The following is a 20549-nucleotide window of genomic DNA, read 5'->3' as shown; positions in this document are numbered from 1 at the left end:
CTGATCTCCAGACAGAGGGGAGTTGAGATTGCCCTACGTAGGGCAATCTCAACTCCCCTCTGTCTGGAGATCAGGGGGCGGAGCCACCAGCCATGTGACCCTTTTCAAGAGGTCCCGGAACTCCGTTCCCCCGCGTTCCCCCTGAAAAAAAGCCCTGGGCCTAGCGAAGGCACAGGGACGTGGGCGCAACCTCCCTCTCCCCAGCCCACCGCTCACCTGACCAATGTCTGGTTCTGCAGGTCCCACACCACGATGTTCCCGTCGCTGCAGCAGGAAAAGCAGACCTTGGCATCGGGGCTGATGGCCAGGGCATAGCAGGCCGGGGCAGAGGAAGTCAGCTCCGCCTTGATCCGCGGGGTAGGAGCTGCCAGGTCCCAGATGGAGAGGGTGCTGGCCTCCCCGCCCACAATGAGGCTCCGGCTATCGGGAAGAAGCTTGCAGGAGCGGATGTAATTGTCTCGATTCTAGTAATGAAAAGGAGGGAGAAGCCACTGAAGCTCCCACCACCCACGGGACCTCACAGGTAATCTAGGCGCCTTCCCTGAATTTTCAACAGAAAAAGCATAAAAAGTATGTTTCTACTCCTTTTTTTCTTACAAAAACAGTTGCAATTAACATTATTCCATAGCCATGATTTTAAAAGGATCTAGACCGGTTGTTACTTGTCAATTCCTGACTAAAACCCCCGTTAGCACTTCCCCACCAGCAGCGGAATTTCAAAACGACTCCCTCCGGCCAGGCCCCAATCCTCCTCCTGGACTCACCAGGCAGTCTAACTGTGCAACAGGCGTCTTGGTCCCGGGCTGCCCCACATCCCACACCTTGACGCAGCCCTTCCCTCCCGTGTAGACGTGTTGGGTGGAGTTGCTGATGGTCACGGCGCACACCACCTCGCCGTGGGTCAGTGTGTGGAGCTGGCGGGCGTGCCGCGGGATACCGGAGCCAATGAGGGCGTCAGGTGGGAAGGGGACCGGCTGCATTTGGCCATCGGCACTCACGTGGAAGGAGTAGGCCCTGGAGGTGGGGCAGGCAGAAAGAAAAAATATCCTTCAAATAGAATAGCCCTGTTTAGTTGGAAAACAAGAAAGACCGAGAATATAGGCAAAGTTTCCACAGATACTGGGCTGCTTCGGCAAGCTGAAGGCATCCCCTTCAGCACTGTGATTTCCCTAAAGATGCTCCTTCGTTCTTTCTGCCCCTAACAGATCCAACTTCCATTGCCCTGATTTTTCTGTAGCTACCACTACCCTTGCAACAGCCTCCTCTTCTCACACCTTTTTGCATGCTCAGCAACCAATGCCCTGGGGATAAAAACTGCCAAAATAGCATCAGAGAATCAAGAACAAAAGCAGACTGCTTCTTGTACCTCAACACAGTTTGATTGACAAACAACATTAGTAAGATTATTTTTTTTAAATGCAGCGTTTCTACAGCACTGCATGTTTAAAAGTGCTTGGCATAACTGACAGCTTTACAACAGCCCTGTAAGTAAAGCCAGCATCAGGAGCCTGAGAAGAAACTCAAGTACAAACCAGCATTGAGGGCTAAGCTACACCTTATGGTTTATTTCATATTGATTTTGAAATAACAGGCTTTTGACTTTTGCAAAGGCAGATTCCATTATTGCTCTATCAAGCAGAGGAAGAGTCTGTGGGACAGAGGGAAACTTTAACCCGTTCTTCTCTTGCAGTTTTTTCACTGCAAAAAAACACTGCTGAGGTGCTTTTTCCTGGGGGAGGAAATTGTACATTTTTCCCAGCAGGAGCAAAAGCATCCCAGCAACTGAATGGAAGAAAGAAAAAAGGTAATTTCAATCAACCAATCACAGACCCAATTATAACCTGTAGCTAATCCCTCAGCCACCATAACTTTGTCACTTATCTGGAAAATGTAACTGTTAGAGTATTTGGGAGTGATTAAGTAGGGAATCAGCATTTAATACAATCTGGATAGGCTAGAAGCAAAAAAAAAAAAAGATGGTTTGCAGCAGAGAGTTTGTATTTAAGAGAATGGCTGATAAAGTTTGAATTTTGCTTTCCCATCTATATTACATCCACAGGAATTAACTTCACCCCTGACAAAATAAGGCTTGCTCAGGCCACAATCCTTTACTCACTTACCTGGGAGTAAGTCTATTGAACTCAGAGGAATTGACTTCTGAGTAGACTTGCTTAGCTTCTCTAAATATGAATGCGAATATTTGACGCGTAATTCATGGTGATGAATATTATAATTTATTGTCCATAGATAGTATTGTCCTGGATAGTTTTAGAACATTGGACATGTCACACATTCAGAGGTCTTGGTTTGTGAGTGTACTGAAGGCGACATTTTGACATTCTGGATTTTTATATATTCCACAGAACAAAAGACCCAGTATGTTCACCTAACACAATCTTCTGCAACAGATTACAGTCTCTGAATATTTTGCCAAGAATCTAAGACAAAGCAGTTTCCCAAGATACGCAAGCAATGAAGCAGATGTGAGTTGGAAGGGGGGGGGGATTAAGGGACACAAAACACAGAAGTGACCAATTATCTCAAAAAACCTTTCTCAATTCTACCTATTCTCCAGCATTATTATTTCACAAAACATGTTATGTGCAGTATCTGTAGAAAACTAACATCCAACAGTTGCAGAAGTCTATTAAGAAACAATCCCAGGATCAGACCTGCAGTCACAGGAGAACTGTTTGCGCTGGATCGTAGAAGGCGCAGAGCCTATAATTTGCAGCATATGCATCTTCAGCTGAAAGTGAGCTTCCGAAAGAGAAGTTCAAGTTCTGTTAAGACCACAAACATGAATGATCAGATATTGCTGAGCAAGGGAGCTCTCTCACCTTAGTAGCAGCTGAAGACAAAGACCCCCAAATTTGTCCAGGGAGGTTTGCAAGATCTACCAAGCAGGAATCAGAAAATACAGATGTTCCCTTGGTGCGGGTTCATAATGAATTGCGCCCGGCAGCTGAGAAAGGTCAAGTATTTCAGCAGAAGCTGTTTTGGGAATCCTGCATTATGCTGGCTGAGATCTTCCACTGTCACTCTAAAGTCACTACTGTAGAAGGGCAGTATTCAAGGAAGAAGCTTCGATCTCAGCAGGGTAGCATTCTTTTCCACCTCTTGCTAGATGCCTCTCTCAGAGAGGAACTCGACTGATTCTTGTGAAGCATGAATGCAGCGATGCGCCTGGCACTCGAAAACCAGGAGCCGGGACTCATTCCCCAACACGGCCCAGAACAGGAGGACAACCTTGTTTCTAATCCAAAGAGCCCCAAAATCCAGACTCCATACAACAGGAATGCCAGGGCTGTGGACAGGATGCAACACTGCGCATTCCAGCCCACCTCTTGAGACTTCGGTATGCTGCCCACCAATGAAGCCAATAACATTTGCGTTGCATAGGATCTTGTCAAAGCACATGGGATCAGCTTGCCCTCTACACAGTCAAAGGATCTGGTTCACTTTCTCCATAAGGCGGGCCATTGTTTGAACAGATACTGCCAATAGACACAGCCCTTACAGAAAGCACTTTGAAGTCTATGAGGTTATGGTGAAGACCGCGGCCATCGCACCACTCAACAGCGTGGCCAACAGATGTATAACTTTAGAGAGCCATTCATATTCTTAATGAGACATTGGGTCTGATCTTGCAATCCACTGGCCCAATTCTTACAGCCCTTCCCCTCTGTTCCCTTCACCTCGCAGCCATTTCCGGCCCTTGGTGGTGGGTCCAGCATGGCTGAGTAGCCATGTGGTTCCACGGACTACAATGAGCTGGATGAAAAGGGGCGAACCCACTTCTGTCTGACATCCACTGACAGAAGAGGCAAGATGGGTGATTTCGCCCCCTTTCCCTTCCTCGCGCCTGCCTCCTGGCCCATGTAGTCTGTGCAGGTCTTGCAACCCCAGAAAGCTGCCTCTCTGCTGGAAACTGCTGCTGGGGAGAGGAGAAAACAGGGGGACCCCCCCCAATCAGTGCTGGATCCAAACCATTAAATGGGAACAATATATTCCATGCGAGGACAAGCACCTGGTGTCCTACGGGATACTCTCCGAATGCTCTCGAGTCAGGAACTGAGCATACCTGCAGCTTTGGTGGCATTGGGCCCTGCCAACATCCAGCCAGGAAAAAGTGATCCAGTCTTGGCAGCTCCAGGGGGCACAGCTTGGTTCCAGTTACAAGCAGAGGACTCGGGAAGTTGGAAAGGTAAGAAGGGCAGGAAGCAGATTTTTCACATCATGGTGCTACAAGCATCCTCTGTGAAACGCCTGCGGGAACCAAGTGAAAGTTTATCCCTAGTGTCAGGTTACAGCATGTCCCCTGGCAGGAAGCTCTGTGTCAGGGTCTGCTCTTTGGCAACACATTAGAAATACAGAATTCGTCCATTCTTTTGCAGGCTGAGAGCAAAAGGAAGCACTTGGTGGCACTTTGTACCAACTTTGTTTAAGGGACATTTCAGATGATGCAGAAGGTATAGAGTTAATTAAACTGGGTGTAGACCAGTACGGCTGTTTACAACTTGGGGGACTTTGTCCTCTCAGTTTATCCCATCCAAGAACTACAAGTCAATATCTCCAGTTCCGGAGCAAGAAACAGCAAACAGAGTGGTGAAGTCGCACACTGTTCAGTTTTGGGATCGTGTACAGGAGCAAACCGAGTCATCATGATCCGGCTGATCTTAAGCTTTCTGACCGCTTTTGGAGACCACCTGAATAGATCTGGCTGAGCAGAGCAATGGGTTTAAAATGGATTTTCAGGACCAAGTTCAGCTGAGCTTGGACTACAGCTGGGCAGGCGTTCAACAAAGGTCGGAGGGCTCTCAAGTTCTCGTGGTCCCTGTTGGTGTCCAGCTTGCTCCCTTTCACTGCTGCAGATGACAAAGATGGCCATGAGGAGGCGGAAGAAGCTGCTACTGCTGCTGAAGGGAGATCAGAAGAGATAGTGGAATGGATCCTGTTGTTCAAAACAGGATCAGTTTAAGGAGCCGTTGAGCTGATCCCGGATCCACTGGACCAATTCCTATAAGGCCACAGGCTAACTGTTAAGGGCCAAAAGCCCCTCGTTCTTGCACTTTGGCTCCCATCAAAAGACCTGCTCCTCTGGCCATGCCCCGGCTTTAATACCTGCAAGCAGAAGAGAGACAGCCCAGATCTCATTCAACCATATGAAAGGAGGCAGCGGTACTAGGCAGACGGATGCTCTCACATTGCAACATAGAAGCATTCAGGGTGCCAGCTGCATCACAGCGACACTTGTGTTCACCAACAAGGACACAATGGCTTGACAAAAGCAAGGCAACCAGGATGGAAATTAATTGACCTTCCAGAGACGTCCTGTGCTTTTACTGAATGCGCAAGTTGTTCTGCTCCAAAACTTGACCATGAACCATCAATGGAAAAACAGAAACCACATCATTTTCAGCACTCTCCGAACAGGTCAATGACAAATGGATACATTCGTACAAGAGCGTTTGGTTGCAACCGAGCCAGGGGACCAACCAAAAAGCATCTGTCTCTAATCAGCTCTAGAAGAACACTCCAACATTTGTGGTTAAAGTGTATGCTGTAGAAAAAAGAGCAGGGGAGGAGTCTTTGGACTGGCGGAACAAGATTGGGCCAGGGGTCTGTGTTGAAGAGATTGTGGCCCCGGACTTATATTCTGTGACCTGACCTGACCTAGTGGATTCAGCACCACCATTAAGAGCTGTGGCTTTTTCTCTCTTTTGTTTATTTAAATTATAGTTTTTCAAACCTGCTTTGAGTTCCCACTGGAGAGAAAAAGATATAAATATCTAAACAAACAAACAAACTTCAGTAGAGAAAGCGACCTGAGGACGAGCATACTGAAAACAGACGGAAGTGCTCCACAGTGCCTCATCCCGGCATACCAAGTGAGGCCCCCCTTGACTTGTCCACCCTTCTGAAACATCAGCTTACGCAACAAGTGACAATTACAGAAGTAAGTGGCATACCTTGAACAGGGGACAAGTCTGTGATTTCAGATATTTTGATCGAAGGGACTGCTCATCAAGGTCGGTCGCCGTGTCTCGTTATAGACGGAGAAACACTAATAGCTATAAATCAATGGCCCTCCCAATGCAGTAACTTTTGGTGATCTGGCAGACACATATAGTACATCAGTACCAGGGTTTTTTTCTGGGAAAAGAGGTGGTGGAACTCAGTGGGTTGCCCTTGAAGAAAATGGTCACATGGCCGGTGGCCCCGCCCCCTGATCTCCAGACAGAGGGGAGTTTAGATTGCCCTCTGCGCCGCTGCGCCCCTCTGTCTGGAGATCAGGGGACGGGGCCACCGGCCATGTGACCATTTTCAAGAGGTGCCGGAACTCCGTTCCACCATGTTCCCGCTGAAAAAAAGCCCTGCTCAGTACACATCAAATCTCAATATCAAAGGGGCAGACGTGGCTTATGACCATTATCCAAAAGACAGTTTAGAATAGGGCTGCACAACAAATCAAGCCTGCACAGCTAATCCAACAAAGCACAGAAGGACATGGATGTTTCTGGGCCAAAAGCCTAATGGAATTTTATGGCTTTGAATGATAAACCAGTCTGATTTTGCAAGGTCTTTGCCAGAGGACCTCCCGTTCTGACCCACAAACCCGTAAGGAGGTCATTCTTGTTGGTGGACCCTCAAATTCGGTAAAGTCACCCCAACAGGACAAGCAATTTAACTCCTCTCGGGTCAATACACGAGGAGGCAGATACAGGTTTCGGGTCATAGAGGAGCCAATTCAATGCAGCTGTTTTGTCTGAAAGGGACACTGTCAGACAAGTCCAGTTTTCACTGGATGATTTTGGGGACATCAACAAAAAAGACGTTACACTGAAGTATTCAACAACAATAATAACAATATTCAATTTATATACCGCCCTTCAGGATAACTTAGTGCCCACTCAGAGTGGTTTCCAAAGCGTGTTATTATTATCCCCACAATAATCACCCTGTGAGGTGGGTGGGGCTGAGAGAGCTCTGAGAGAGCTGTGACTGGCCCAAGGTCACCCAGCTGGCTTCAAGTGGAGGAGTGGGGAACCAAACCCGGTTCTCCAGCTTAGAGTCCTGCCGCTCTTAACCACTACACCAAACAAACTACCAGGAGAATCATCAATGATGTTGCCACCCTTTCAACCACACCTCTTATGCATCAGATCACAACATACAATATGTTGGAAGGTCTTCAGAGAGATCCATCACCCACTGGGTAATCTGGAAGCAGGAAAGCTACCCAGTCAAATAATCACACCAGCTGGGAAATTTGTCTGCAGAATATACATTTTTTTAAAAAAAAAATTAAAATAGAATTCCTTACAACAGATTACAAGAAAAACAAGAAAAACAAGCAAAGATATCAATAAGAAACCTACCGCTCCCTCCTTCACCTCCCACCTCTTCCTAGGAAAAAAATCAAACCGTAGACGTTGGGATTTCTCAGAAGTATATCCTGCTCATTCAAGAAAGAGACAAGAGGAAACCACAATGCCACAAACCTCCGTTGATAAGCTCCTAAATTGGGTATGAAGGTTTGCTGAGATATTTTTCCCACAATAAAATGTTCCCAAATTTTTGTCCCCATTCCTGTATAGTTGGAATCTTGGTATCTTTCCAACAAGTTGCCAAAGTGAGTCTCGCCACTGTCAGCAATAACGCCACTAATTCCTTTTTATCCTTCTCTCTTTGAGTCAGAATATACAGTATGAAGCAAACGGCTCTGTTGATACCGTACAACATCGACTTGTCTTTCAGAACAGGAGAACCGGAAACCTTGCCACCCACAAGCGCTGTCATCATGCCATGACTGGAAGAAATGCTCAGGGCACCATTCCAGAACTCTTAGAGCCAACAGCTATTGGCTGGAAGTGCTGCCAATCAGGTCTGCATCCTTTTCTGGTGGTCTCCAAGTCTCATTCTGGCCGCTTGTTTGGAAGAAATCTCTTGCTCATGTGAAATGCAATGCCCAACTGAGAGATGCAAAAGCCACAAATCTGGATTCTGGCATACGTTAATGTGTCAGAGCAACAGGGATATTGCTGACCAGTACACAGGCATGAATATAACTGGAGTCCAACTGCCTGCCACAGTTAATGACCACCAAGGGAATGAATTGGCAGTTTCTTGCCTTACCTGGGGCCCTTAAAAGTGTTTGCAAGTTTTAGAATTACATCCTGATTTTATGAAATAAAAAATTCATTGCAAAGTTTCTTCATTAAATCCATTTGTAATATTGGCAAGTTACATTTAGGTGATCAAGAAACTATACAATTAAACTTTTAAAACAAAACCATACAGACAAGTGTATGCATGACACATCCCCAAAAAATCAAAATAATCTATTTTAGGTTTTTTTTCCCTTTTCAAAGTTAGTTTTCAGCTTGGAAACCCACATTTTCAGAATCAGCCTACCCAAAATTGGTTAGATAGTTTGGTTCTCTACATTTACCCCCTCAATGCCCCTTGATACACTTTCCAGTCCCTCCCCATTTTAGAAAAAAGCAGCTAGACTAAAAGGTTCACGTGATCATACCTAGTGGCTCACTTTCAGCTTGGCCTACCTTGCAGGGCTGTAGCGAGTGTAAAGCGGGACAGTTCCCAGATACCCAGCCCCAAGTTCCTTGGGAGAAATATGGAATGCAAATGTACATTCTTATTATTAGCCAATAACAAATTGTTTCAGAGATTCAGCCAAGAACAGGACTTAGCAGAGATGCGACTTCCCTCCCCACAAGCTCCTCCTTCCACTTACGGTTTCCCTGAAGATGTGCCCGCCTGCATCCCTGTGGAGAGCCCTGGAACCCGCAGGTGCGAGTGAGGATCATAGGCAACCTGACCAGGGAAGAGAGTCCACTTTGGTTAACATATTTGGGGGACCAAAGCCCGCCTCACAGCCTTCTGCAAGACATCCCCACCCCAAGCACTCACCAGCGGGGAGCGCCCGTAACTGCCAGTCCCGACGACAGCTGTCCCATTGAGCTGGGGGGCCACGAGATGCAGGCCAGCGTAAGCCCCGGCACCAGCCATGTCTCCATTGACAGAGGCATGGGCAACGTTGAAAGCGGCGGGGTAGGTGCTCTGGAGAGCAAGTGGGTTTCTCAGGCCAAGAGCTGAAATTGGGAAAGGGGGAGAGAGACGTTTTGCAAACACACATGCATGCGCTAAGACAGACTATTAAAAGGAACTTGAAGCAGAAGCAAGACTTTTCATATTAGTTTTTTTACCATCAAGCTTATATTAAAAGCTCGTTATCTCTGCCTTAAGACATTGTCTCTTGAAGATATCCCTTTCCAGCACCATTCCCACTTGGTTTTCTTTGCCCCCTCCCCACTTTCTCCGGCTACACTCCCCTAGCCCCTTGCTTGTTTCTTCCCTCCCCACCATAAAGTCTTTCCTTTGCTTCTTTGAAAAAGAGCCCCTGGAGAAAAGTCATTCTAAGCTTCTTGTTCTCATGATTGCTACGGAGGATCTTGATGAATAGAAACAAAAACCAGCACCTGCCTTGCCTTGCCAAATTTGTTCAGGGAACAGCCACACCAGTTTGCAAGTTTCCCTTTGCAATTACGAGAACGAGGAGCTTGTAGGAATGCTTCCCATGTTCTCCTCTTGCCCACAGACAATCGGCCTCTTAGGGAGAAGGCATCCTAAGAGAGTATACCATTTTTTGCCAGAGCCTCCCTCTCCAAACTTCCCTCCCCAAACCACAGTCCGTGCCGGGCGCTGTGGTCCCATTATGGCCTTCCAGTTACCAAGGGACTCCACTGTCTGCTTGGCTACACCCGGGCGGAGCTGCGGGGTGCTGCTGCTGGATCCCGGCACTGTCCCTTCACCTTGGGAAGTTGGGGTGCTCGACTTCAAGCCAGGGGTGCCTGCTTTCTCCACCTGCAAAGGACCCATCCCAAGCTGATGTCAGTGCATCTCATTTTTGTTCTTCCCTTCCCCAAAGCTCAGGGGTGGGGAGGGGGAAGGAGACGGTCAAAGTTCTTCATAAGACAGTATTTTAAAGAATTACGTAAAGGTGATACGCTGCAGGCCAGCAACTAGCAGAGGAGAAACAGCGGTGGGCTGCTACAGAGACCAGCTCGATGTGTGTGTCGGAGGTACCCTGGCTTTAACATGGAGGCGCCATTGAGCCTGAACTTCCAAGGGGCACCTGGCTCGCCTCTGACACAGCCGGCTGCCATGGTTGATGGGTGTTCCAGCAGTGGGTTTTCAGAGGCACATTCCCCTCCCCAGAACACTTAGGTCCCATTTAGGGTACTCGACCATGAGGAGGCCACATTTCCAGCCTCAATCCACCACCAGATAGGAACATTATCACTGCCACAAGGAGAGACTGAGAAGGCAGTCTGCCCTTCTGTAAACAAAAACCTACGACCTGACGCTGAATTAAGAGGCAGAGCATATTTGAAGATCGCCACGATTTCTGGCCTCTCTGCCCTTTGGTTGAGGTCACATTGAAGCCGAGCTTTTCAATCCCCCCCCAAAATGAAGAGCCAAAATAAGGGATAGCCTTTCCTCCTATTCTAAAAACTTTCCAGGAATGTCTCTGACAAAAGAATACTTCCTTCTTGCATCAGACTCCACTATCCCAGAGCCAGAAGATTAGGAAATCGATAGGGAAAGAACCTTTTCTGTTGTGGGCTTGCCGTTGACAAAAAGCTGAACCCACCATTCTCAAGCCAGGCAGATTGATAAAAGTTCTCTCCAGCTCCTTAGCAGATTTTAACTGGACCCTTCCTCCACGCAGCTCAGAGCAAGGTGCACAAGTTCTCGCTTCTGCACTGAATCGTCGTAATCGAGGAGGCAACTGGTCCAAGGTCACCTGGCCAGCTTTGCGGCAGCGCAGAATCTAAACTTGGGTCTCCTCAATTCTAGTCCAACATTCTGTTACCTCACACTGGGTTGTTCCATCGTTTCTGCCCACCTGGAAAACTACGTTAGAATAGTCTCTGAACATGAGCAGAGTGTAAACACACTTTCGCCTAAACCTATTGATTTTGCATAAAGTTGCCTACAGAGTGAGGCATCATTTCACCACAAATACCAGGCACAAATCCTATTTCCTTTTTGCCACTGGGGCACAGCATGTGCTTTCATGCTTGTAGTTTCAAATTCATTTCCCAGCATTTACATTTAGGGGGTTTTTTTCCTGCCCCAAAGCAGGTCCCGATGAACTACACATTAAGCGTCAAAACTCCCCCCTCCCCCATATTATAGAACTGGAAAGGGGGGACCCAGTGAATTTGATAGGCACTCAGTTTGGGATAGGCTATTTATTTCTTACTGAGACTCATTAAGTAAACGGTAAGTCAATACAATCAGCAGCTAGGATATTCAATAAACAACACAATAGGGTATAGATAGCAGAATTAAAATAAAAAACCAAGCGTAAATCCTAACACTGAGCTACAAACAACGCCAAAAAAAAAAGACTTGACATGACATGTGAAACTACATGGAAACTACCCAGGTGGAGCCTACTTACAACAACATAAAATACACAGTAGCAGAGACTACAGTCCCTACTCTCTTTCCAAAGCATCTCTCTGAGTCTTTTCTTTCAACAAAGACAAAATGAATAATTTACCATCCATAACTAATGTGCGGAACCCACTGCCACAAGACGCAGCGATGGGTGCTGGATTAGATGGGACTAGACAAACTCATGCAAGAGGAGAGAGCTGTCCGTGGAACATTCCGACCCAAGTTTACAGCTTCACAAGTTGATTGTTGAAATTTGCACTCGGGGAAAGCTCAGAGGTTCAACTAGGACTACCTTTAACAGTCATCAAAAGGCTGCAGAACAAATTTTCCCTTCTAAATTCTAGTCTGCAGTTAACAGGGTGACAATTTCCAGGAAGCATGGGGCACTGAAAGCAGTTGAGAGTCAATTAAAAAAGGGGGGGCATGGTTGGAGAACTCAAGAAACCCCCGAGAGCTTACAAAATCCTGGAGGGGAAGATCTGAAAAGGGATGTCAAAAAGGTCCGCCACTCAATGATTTCTGCTTGTATTTAGTAGGTTTTTATTCTTTACAATAAAAATCCAAAACCAGGAGAAAGATTTTTATCCCTTCCAGGTTTTAGAGGTTTCAACATGCAACGATATTTTAATGGAATTCTTAATATCATGTTGTTTTTCCAGCAGAGTATATTTGTAGACCTCCCCCTCCCCCCAGAAATATTTTGAAATGTAAAATTCTCCAACACAAAATAAAAAGGGGCTTTTACATTAAAATTGTCTTAATTGGGCTTCTTGGCTTTGCTTGCTTTGAAAATCCAGAGCACGCCCTCTTCCAATTTATGAATGCTTGCTGGTTGCTTGGAGGGCTGGGGGGCGGGGGGGATCACTATCTGCCAGGGCGATTTACATGGTTAGTCTGTAGCCCAAACACAACCAAGCGTTGTGCCTAGTAAAATATGTTACAATGCAATAGGAAAAGTGGACATAAGATGGTCCAAAGAAGAGGACACATCTCAGATCTCTGCCTCTGGCTCTGTGTTGAAGCTTCTGTTTATAAAGAGGAACATGCAGTGGTCAAGATGTCCACCGAGGGGGCAGAAACGCAAGTCAGGAGCAGTGGGGGAAGAGAAGAGTGGACGTCATCATAATCCTTCCTTCCTCCACTGGGACTTCCAAAATGAATTTTTCAAAACCCAGCAGCACACTTGGCTGCCCTTCCCAGAGGCCTCTTGCTGCCGTCTTCCCAACCCGCAGCTGCCACAATCAGCATTGGAAAGAAAAACAGAAAAACCTCACGCCCCAGGAGAGCCATTTGAGGGAGGAATTCTTTCCCTCCTCCCCGCCAGCCATGCCACTAGGCCATTACTCAGTGCAGTTCTTTCTGGGCTCCGGGCCACAGTCAGGCCACAACAGCAGTCTCCGTCCTTATGGTCTCTATTATAATGGGGCAAAGGGAACTCGTGATGAGACTGCTTGTGAACATTCCGTCACTGTCTGTTCTCACAATGTGCATTCATGCTCAGCCAATAGGAGCCCAGGAGTCACAAAACTCCTGAATGACCTGTCCTTATTCATAATGGCCCAACACTACTCACAGGACTACTTTCCTGAAGCTGCCACATCCAGCTACGCAAGATCCATGCAGATGCTAATCAGCCCCCTTGTTGCCTTACAGGGAGATGGGTATGGCATGCCCAGCATTATTGATCAACACATTAAAAGTCAGTCCTCCAAAAATCTTAATGCGCTTGGAAGCTGAGACTCCAATTTTCAGTTTCAAAATTGGAAGGAGTAAGACCTTTGCCTCTTTCCGCAACTGATTTCAATCCTAAAATCCACTCTCTTGCATGCGCATACACCGATGAATCGTGCACAACAGCAACACTTACTGTGGCTACATCCTTGGCAGTCCGAGGTGGGGAGGTGCTGCTGGAGGAAGCCATGGAGGTGGGGCTGAGTTGAACGGGCTCCTTCCGCTGCAGGGAGACTTTGTCTACCCCATTCTCCCGGGAGGAGAACGAGTGAACGCTGTGGGGGGAAGAGGGATCCTGGGGGGGGGGGCGGGAGGGAGGGAGGAAAGGAAGGAAGGAAGAATAGCATTACAGAGTGGAAAATGACAAGCCAGCTTCCATGGGGGCGGGGGCTGCTATTTGCAAGGACCCTGGCAGAGCTACAGCTCAGTGGTAGAACATCCCATTTGCTTGCCAAGGGGTCCCAGATTCAGACTCCAACTAATGGATCAGAGGAGCTGGCAAAGAGCTTTCCCAGCCATTATGACTTGGGTATGTTCCCATGATTGCCCGGAATCATATGTTTAATTTCAAGACATTTGAGATTAATTGATTGACTGGGTTTTTTTTTAATCCCATTCCTCCAGAGAATGAAGCGTACATGGTCCCTCTCTGAGTTTATCCTCCCAGATTTATTCTCAAAACGACCCTGTGCAGTAGGTTAGGTTGAGAGAGAGAGAATTGTTGGCCCAAAAGCAGCCAAAGGAACTTCATAACCAAGTCCACCGTTGAATCCAGGTCTCCCAAGTCAGAATCGGACCCGGAAACCATTGCATTGCCTCTCGTATTGAGCAATAGTAAAGAGTCCAGTAGCACCTTGAAGACTAACCAACTTTATTGTAGCATAAGATGCATCTGACGAAAAGAGAGCTGTAGTTCTTGAAAGCTTATGCTACAATAAAGTTGGTTAGTCTTAAAGGTGCTACTGGACTCTTTACTATTTTTTTTTTTGGCTGATCTGATTTTTGCTATTTTGCAACTACAGACTAACACAGCTAACTCCTCTGGATCTATATATTGAACTAGAGGCCCCACCTAACCCCGGTCACAGGTGAAGCTGCTGTAAACCGAGTCAAACCATTAGTCCATCGTCAGGATCATCTACCTGGACGGGCAGCCTCTCTCCAGGGTTTCAGGCAGAGGTCTTTCACATCACCTACTGCTTTGGGGGTGGGGGGAGAATTGAACTTGGACCTTCTGCATGCCAAACAGATGTTCCATCACTGGGCCACAGCCCGTCCCGTCCGAATCGTGACTTCCATTTCTGATACAGAAGGGGAGTACTTGCTCTCAGTGGTAGCCTAGGGATTCAGGGCTGTGTACATATGTCCAAATTCCATAAAAAACAAAATAGGGGACGTTTTCTAGGCTTCACAGGTTATGAAAACACATGCTGATCTCTCTAAAGGCAGTCAGAAATGCTGGATGTCACAGGATTTGTGGGTCTCTTTTTTGTAACCTTGCATATAAACACATCACTGCCTGAGGAATCCTACCTGGCTTTTCTCTCCTGATGCAAATTCTACAAAATCGAAATTTATTTTATTTTATCCCTCCCCTCCAAACCCTGCAGGACATTGTGAAGTTAATCTTTGCTCCCATAAAGGATGCTTAAACCTCACCATGCATGACACACCCTCAGGCATGCTCACCGAAAGCTGAATTGCAACACACACACACCCTTACCTCATCAACCACCAGATTATCATCGCTCTTCTCTCCGTCGCTCCCCTGAAAACGTACATGTGGAGGGAGGAGGGGAAGAGCAAGAATTACTCTCCAAATTCATGGCACCTCACAAGGATTCCCTCTGCCAACCCGCCCCCCCCCCCACCTCCAGGGCTTTTTTTCAGCAGCAACGTGGTGGAACGGGAGTTCCGGAACCTCTTGAAAATGGTCACATGGCTGGTGGCCCCGCCCCCTGATCTCCAGACAGAGGGGCGTTTAGATGGTCCTCCGCGCCGCTCGGCGGTGCGGAGGGCAATCTAAACTCCCCTCTGTCTGGAGATCAGGGAGCGGGGCCACCAGCCGTGTGACCATTTTCTCCAAGGGCAACCCACTGAGTTCCACCACCTCTTTCCCCAGAAAAAAAGCCTTGCCCACCTCCATCTTCAAAAATCTAGCAAGGATTAAGAGTATGTGCAAAAACGCAACCTAGCAAAGGGCACTTGGCTTCTTGTTTGCCTCGAGTCCCCATCAAGCTGGGAAACACTGCCCTTGAACCCCCCCAGCTGAGGTTGTGCCATGGTGCAAGAAAAGCACTCTGCACGTGACCAAAGACATCCCTTTAGTTTTAAGTTTTGCTTTAAGCCGCATTTTAGCGAATAAAAGCAGAGGCTGGGGCAAAGTCCATCTGGAAACACCTCTGAGCTAGAAGGCACTCCTTTTAAACCAGAGCAGTGCAGCTGGCAACTCCACAAGCTAGACACACACCCCCTCCAAATATGCAAACCACGTTAATGGGAGGTCATGAAAAAGGTCACAGGGTATGGCTTGCATGGGAAGGGGGTTTCCCATGCACAGCTTGTCAAGGAAGAGTTCCCTGCACCAACATGCTATTTCACCAAGGGTGGGAAATATGCATCATACAGGAGGGAAGGAGGAGACCACAAAAATTCCACCACAGAGCTGGCAAGAAGGAAGAGAAAGTTCCAGTGGGTTAATTCAGTGACCAAGGGAAAAGAGACAGATTGCACAGGCTCAGAGGCACTCTTTCTTTGCCCTTGAGACCAAATTGCCTAAAGTTTCTCTTGAAAACATGGCCCACTTCCAGTTCAGCTTTCATCATGCACACATGCCCCTCAACAAAAACATACGTAGTCTGTGCCATAGTCCTTCTCCTCTGATTTCCTCTTTTTGCTACTGGTCAGATAGTCTGAAATGGCCCGCATCCGTTCCCCATTGGACAATGCTAAAGAACTCTGGGGTAGGGAGAGATGTAAAGAGGAGGTGTAAAGAGGAGGTCCAACCCCCATTGAAAGGAAAGATATTAGTGACAGCCTGCAAACTTCCAAACTGCCATACCCATACCCCTTTTTGAAGGGAAGGCCCTGGCAAGACATATCCCAACTCTTCCTCTCCCCCAACAACCAAAGATTATTAGCAAACTCACAACCATGAACTCACAAGTTTGGCTAAGATAACAAGCATTAGAGGACACTGAAAGCCAGAAGGTGCTTTTGAGCATGTACAGAGTACATCTGTCACACTTCAGGACCATTAAAATAATAAGTGCTGGAGCTACATGGGATTCATGTGTCCTCAACCAGGCCTTCTTGTGCTCTTAGTCCAAGCTGAGAGCGGCCATTCATGTTTTGCAGATCGGTCTCTGTTCATGCTCAGAGGTACTCTAGGGCTGGCACAGAAAACTGTTCTGAGGCTGAGCCCTCATCAGAGGCCCAGTCCCCCCAACACGTTAGCCAATGGAAACGCTGGTCACCTGGCTCCTGCCAACATTTTATGTGCCATTCCCTGCCAATTTTGCATTAATGAGGGGACTGAGAGACTTGAGCCTACAGAAGAGCTGGTGTGTGTGTGTGTGTGTGTCGGGGTGGGGCTGGGGAGCAATCAAAGGCTGCAAATTACTGGATATAGGGAAGAGCCACCCAAAGAAGACGTACACAGGGTGGATTTATCTCATTTCATCCTCTTAAGAACCCTGCAAGGTAGGCTGGCCCACCAACATCAAATAAGCTTTGAATGCCAAACACCTTCATCTAAAGCCTGACCTACTCACCAAAGCATAATGGGAGGGTACATATCTCCCTGCCCCGCCCCGCCCCCCCCGCACACACCTCCCCACACACAAGCAGGGAACAGAGGGGAAAGAGTCCTCCTCTCTGAGGCTCCCAACTCCTAGGATAGATTGGTGCATTCCCTCCTCATCCTTTCACAGAGTTCCCTCCCCTTGCTCCAGACACACACAAAAGCAGCTTTAAAACACACCCAAAATGCGAAAAATCAAGACACGCATCCAACCAGCCCATTCCACACCCCTCCGTTGGGCTAATGCCTCCTCTCTGCTAAGGAAGAGGGAAGAAGCCCAAACAACTAGAAAATAAGGGAGGGGGGGCCAAGCAAGAAACGGAAAGGAAAACGGAGACTTACGGGACCCGGGTCTCTCTCTGTCGCCATGGCAACACAGATCAGCAACAGGGCAAGGATGGGGAAAAAACAAGAGAGGATGAGATTTTAGCAACACGCAACACACACACTTTCCAACATATTCATTTGAAATTTGCAAACAAGACTCTGGGGGAGGGGAGGGTATATTTTCAACCCTCTCCTTCCTAATTTCTCAATGAATTAAAAAAAGCCTTTTATTGCTAAGCAGCAATTAAATTAAAAAAACAAAACAAATGGCATTTCTGCCCTTTGTTTGACAGCACCCTGGCAGAGGTAAGTGCAGTATTGATTTCGTCTTTGATCCCCTTTTTCCACCAACAAATTATCAGGCTTGCATACAGCCTGATTACCTAGAGTGAGAAGAGAGTCCCTCCAGGTGACTGAATAAAAAAGTCTGCAAAATCTTTTTTTCCTCCTCTCTTTTAGGCCATAACCAGACACACCGAGGGCTAGTTAAGGTATGGCTGTGGATTAACAGCTCCAGAGAATGTATCCGCATCCCTTTGATTTTATATATATTTTGAGTATTCTGTTCCCTGTCCCCACAAAAGAACATTTTTATCCTGCCTTGCCTCCATAAACAGTTCTCCCTTGCTTCACATTTGTTTATATCATTATACCCCACCTTTCCCTTAATGAGGAGCCAAAGCAGCTTAAATCATTTTCCTCTCATTTTATCCTCACAACAGCCCTGTGAGGTAGGTTAGCTGAGAGAGTGCACCTGGCCCAAGCTTGAACTTGTGTCTCCCAGATTCTAGTCCAATATTCTAACCGATTCACCACACTGGCTCAGGACAAACTGCAAGATGTTTCTTCCATGAAACAAATGGCCTAAATGAAACTGCGGGTTTTTTCCCATTTTGTTCCTTAGTGAAAAACCACCCGATGAGTTTATTTCCATAGCATTCATCGTGCACAGACAGTATTTTTCAGATGGTACTTTTCCTCCAACATTATGTTGGGGAGTGGAGGGAAGCAACCATCTGCAAGATTTACAGCCCTACATACTGGCCTCTGAGGTACCTTAAAACGCAGTTTTCAAAAACTCCAACCTCCCCCAAAAAGCTGGAATTGAAAGACCGTATATAAAAAGAGCTGCAGAGAAGTGATTAGTATCAGCAGAACATACACAAAAAGGTCTTGGCCACAGTTGTGAAAACCAAGACAAAAACCAGGCAGATTACTTCCCCCTGCCCTCATTTTCCCTACCGCTTGCCTTACTTCCCTTTCCTAAACCTAACCCTCTGAAATTCATCTCCTGTCCCCACCATAAACTGCTCACCAAAATCATACATCTGAGTCCTAGACAAGACCTGGTACAGATGCTGCCCTCTTGCTTTTTGAGGAAACACATTTTATGCTTCTATTGTCTAAAACAGCTAAATGGAACCTCCATGGACAAAGGCATTCTACCATCAAATTCCAGATGATGGAACAAGAGACAGGCTTCACTTCTAGTAGTACGGTGGCCTTTTAGCATTCTGGAAATGTTCCTCTAACAGGAACAATTATAATTGAGCCCCAGCCACTTCACCAGGGCTAGTGCTGCTGCCCAGAGCTGAGCTGACTCCTGGGAGGCCACTCAGTTTGGCTTGCTCCTGTCCATTGAAACTCCCCACCCCACCACCCTGACAGGCTTTCCAAAGATTCATGTCCCACTTTCTCATATGGTCTTTGTGGAGTGTGCCATCAAATCATAGCTGACTTATGGCGATCCCTGGTGGGGTTTTCATGGCAAGAGACTAACAGAGGTGGTTTGCCATTGCCTGCCTCTGCAACCCTGGTCTTCACTGGAGGTCTCCCATCCAATTACTAACCAAGGCCGACCCTGCTTAGCAGCAAAGATCTGATGAGTTTGGGCTTGCCTGGACTATCCAAGTCAGGACACTTTCTTATATAAGTACCTGCTTACAACAGTAAGAATTCTCAAAGCAGTAAAATAATAAAAACAATGATAAAAACAGCAGCAAAACATGAGAAAAATGCAGCCAGTTCTAAAACAGCATCATATATTTATTTACTTATACCCCACTTTTCTCCCCAATGGGGAACCAAAGCAGCTTGCATCATTCTCCTGTCCTCCATTTTATCCTCACAACAGTCCTGTGTGCCTGGCTGAAGGACACCCAGCAGGCTTCCACATCACAGCGGAGACTCAAACCCAGCTCTCCCAAATACCTCAAAAACAGCCTTGTTGGACTGGCCCAAATTTGTATCTCAGTCCAGTATCCTGGGACTGGCAGGCAGACTGCCAAGATGAACATGCCTGCCATTTAAGACTGTATATTTGGCACCCGTCTTGGTATGTGCACAGCAGGGCCTTTCCTGTGGTGGTGCCTAAGCTCTAGAATTCCCTTCCTATGGAAGTTTGCCTGGCACTGAATTTATAAGCGTAATGAGGTGAAAGCACTTCCTTCCAGGCCTGTTGGATGCCCCCTCCCCTATTGCATGCCATCAGATGGACCTGGTTCTCATAACAGGAATTCTCCTCTCTCCAGCACCCCATACCTCTGTGCTCCGCGTCATGGAGTCCTCGATCGTCCTTTGGAACAAGCTGGGCCTGAGCCCCCAGTGCCCCAGAGAGCGCCAGGAGCCCAGAAGCGCTGCCAATGGTAGCCAAGCTTGCCGTCTGCATGCTGGAGGGGTGAGGGGTCAGCGGGATGGGGGGTGCATGATGGGAGAGATGCTGGGCCTGGAGCTGATGCTGGTGAGAAAAACAGAGGGGGGGGGGACAGAGACAAAAGCAGTCCTGAGATCATACCAAGACTCCGAGCGAGCCCAGCAGAAGTGTGAAAGTGGGAGATCATTCGCCAGTGGCTTAAAGCCAGGAAAAACAAAGGACAGATTCTGAATTGGAACCGTTTTAACCTATTCGTTGACTACTTAAATACTTCTCAAAGCTGCATCGGGCATCCATTAAAAGCAACAGAAAAGCCCGTTGTTCCCAAGTTTGAGGCAGCCCCAGCACCCTGTTTGAGAAATGGTGCGATTTCCCTTCTTATTACTCCCAAGCCCAAATTCGTATGAAGAAGTGCCGTCTTCAGACCACAACCACAGTTTCAGGAATGGGAAGCAGCTGCTTCAAAGGAAGACCAGTTTATAGGACTTATAGGAAAGAAGAGGCATTTCTGGAATCCAGATTCTGGGACTGTTAAGGAGCCAG

The 20549-nt window shown here is 47.2% G+C and overlaps 1 protein-coding gene across 5 annotated transcripts in view; it reads right to left on the bottom strand.

Moving 5' to 3' along the window:
• LOC129330235 (transducin-like enhancer protein 1) overlaps positions 1 to 20549 on the bottom strand; it is a 43327-nt gene that overhangs the window by 4574 nt on the left and 18204 nt on the right. For all 5 annotated transcript variants that reach the window (XM_054980252.1, XM_054980251.1, XM_054980254.1 and 2 more), the window contains 10 exons: positions 19895 to 20090; positions 17369 to 17385; positions 16078 to 16182; positions 14948 to 14992; positions 13361 to 13519; positions 9756 to 9888; positions 8935 to 9116; positions 8759 to 8838; positions 765 to 1014; positions 217 to 464 (listed from right to left, as the gene is read on the bottom strand). In XM_054980252.1, the coding sequence (XP_054836227.1) occupies positions 217 to 464; positions 765 to 1014; positions 8759 to 8838; positions 8935 to 9116; positions 9756 to 9888; positions 13361 to 13519; positions 14948 to 14992; positions 16078 to 16182; positions 17369 to 17385; positions 19895 to 20090 (1415 nt within the window). The remainder of the gene's footprint in view (positions 1 to 216; positions 465 to 764; positions 1015 to 8758; positions 8839 to 8934; positions 9117 to 9755; positions 9889 to 13360; positions 13520 to 14947; positions 14993 to 16077; positions 16183 to 17368; positions 17386 to 19894; positions 20091 to 20549) is intronic.

This window comes from Eublepharis macularius, chromosome 5, assembly GCF_028583425.1.
Source record: "Eublepharis macularius isolate TG4126 chromosome 5, MPM_Emac_v1.0, whole genome shotgun sequence".
Taxonomy (NCBI): Eukaryota; Metazoa; Chordata; class Lepidosauria; order Squamata; family Eublepharidae; genus Eublepharis; species Eublepharis macularius.
Note: the sequence above shows the minus strand (reverse complement) of the source record. Positions and strands in the feature narration are given on the sequence as shown.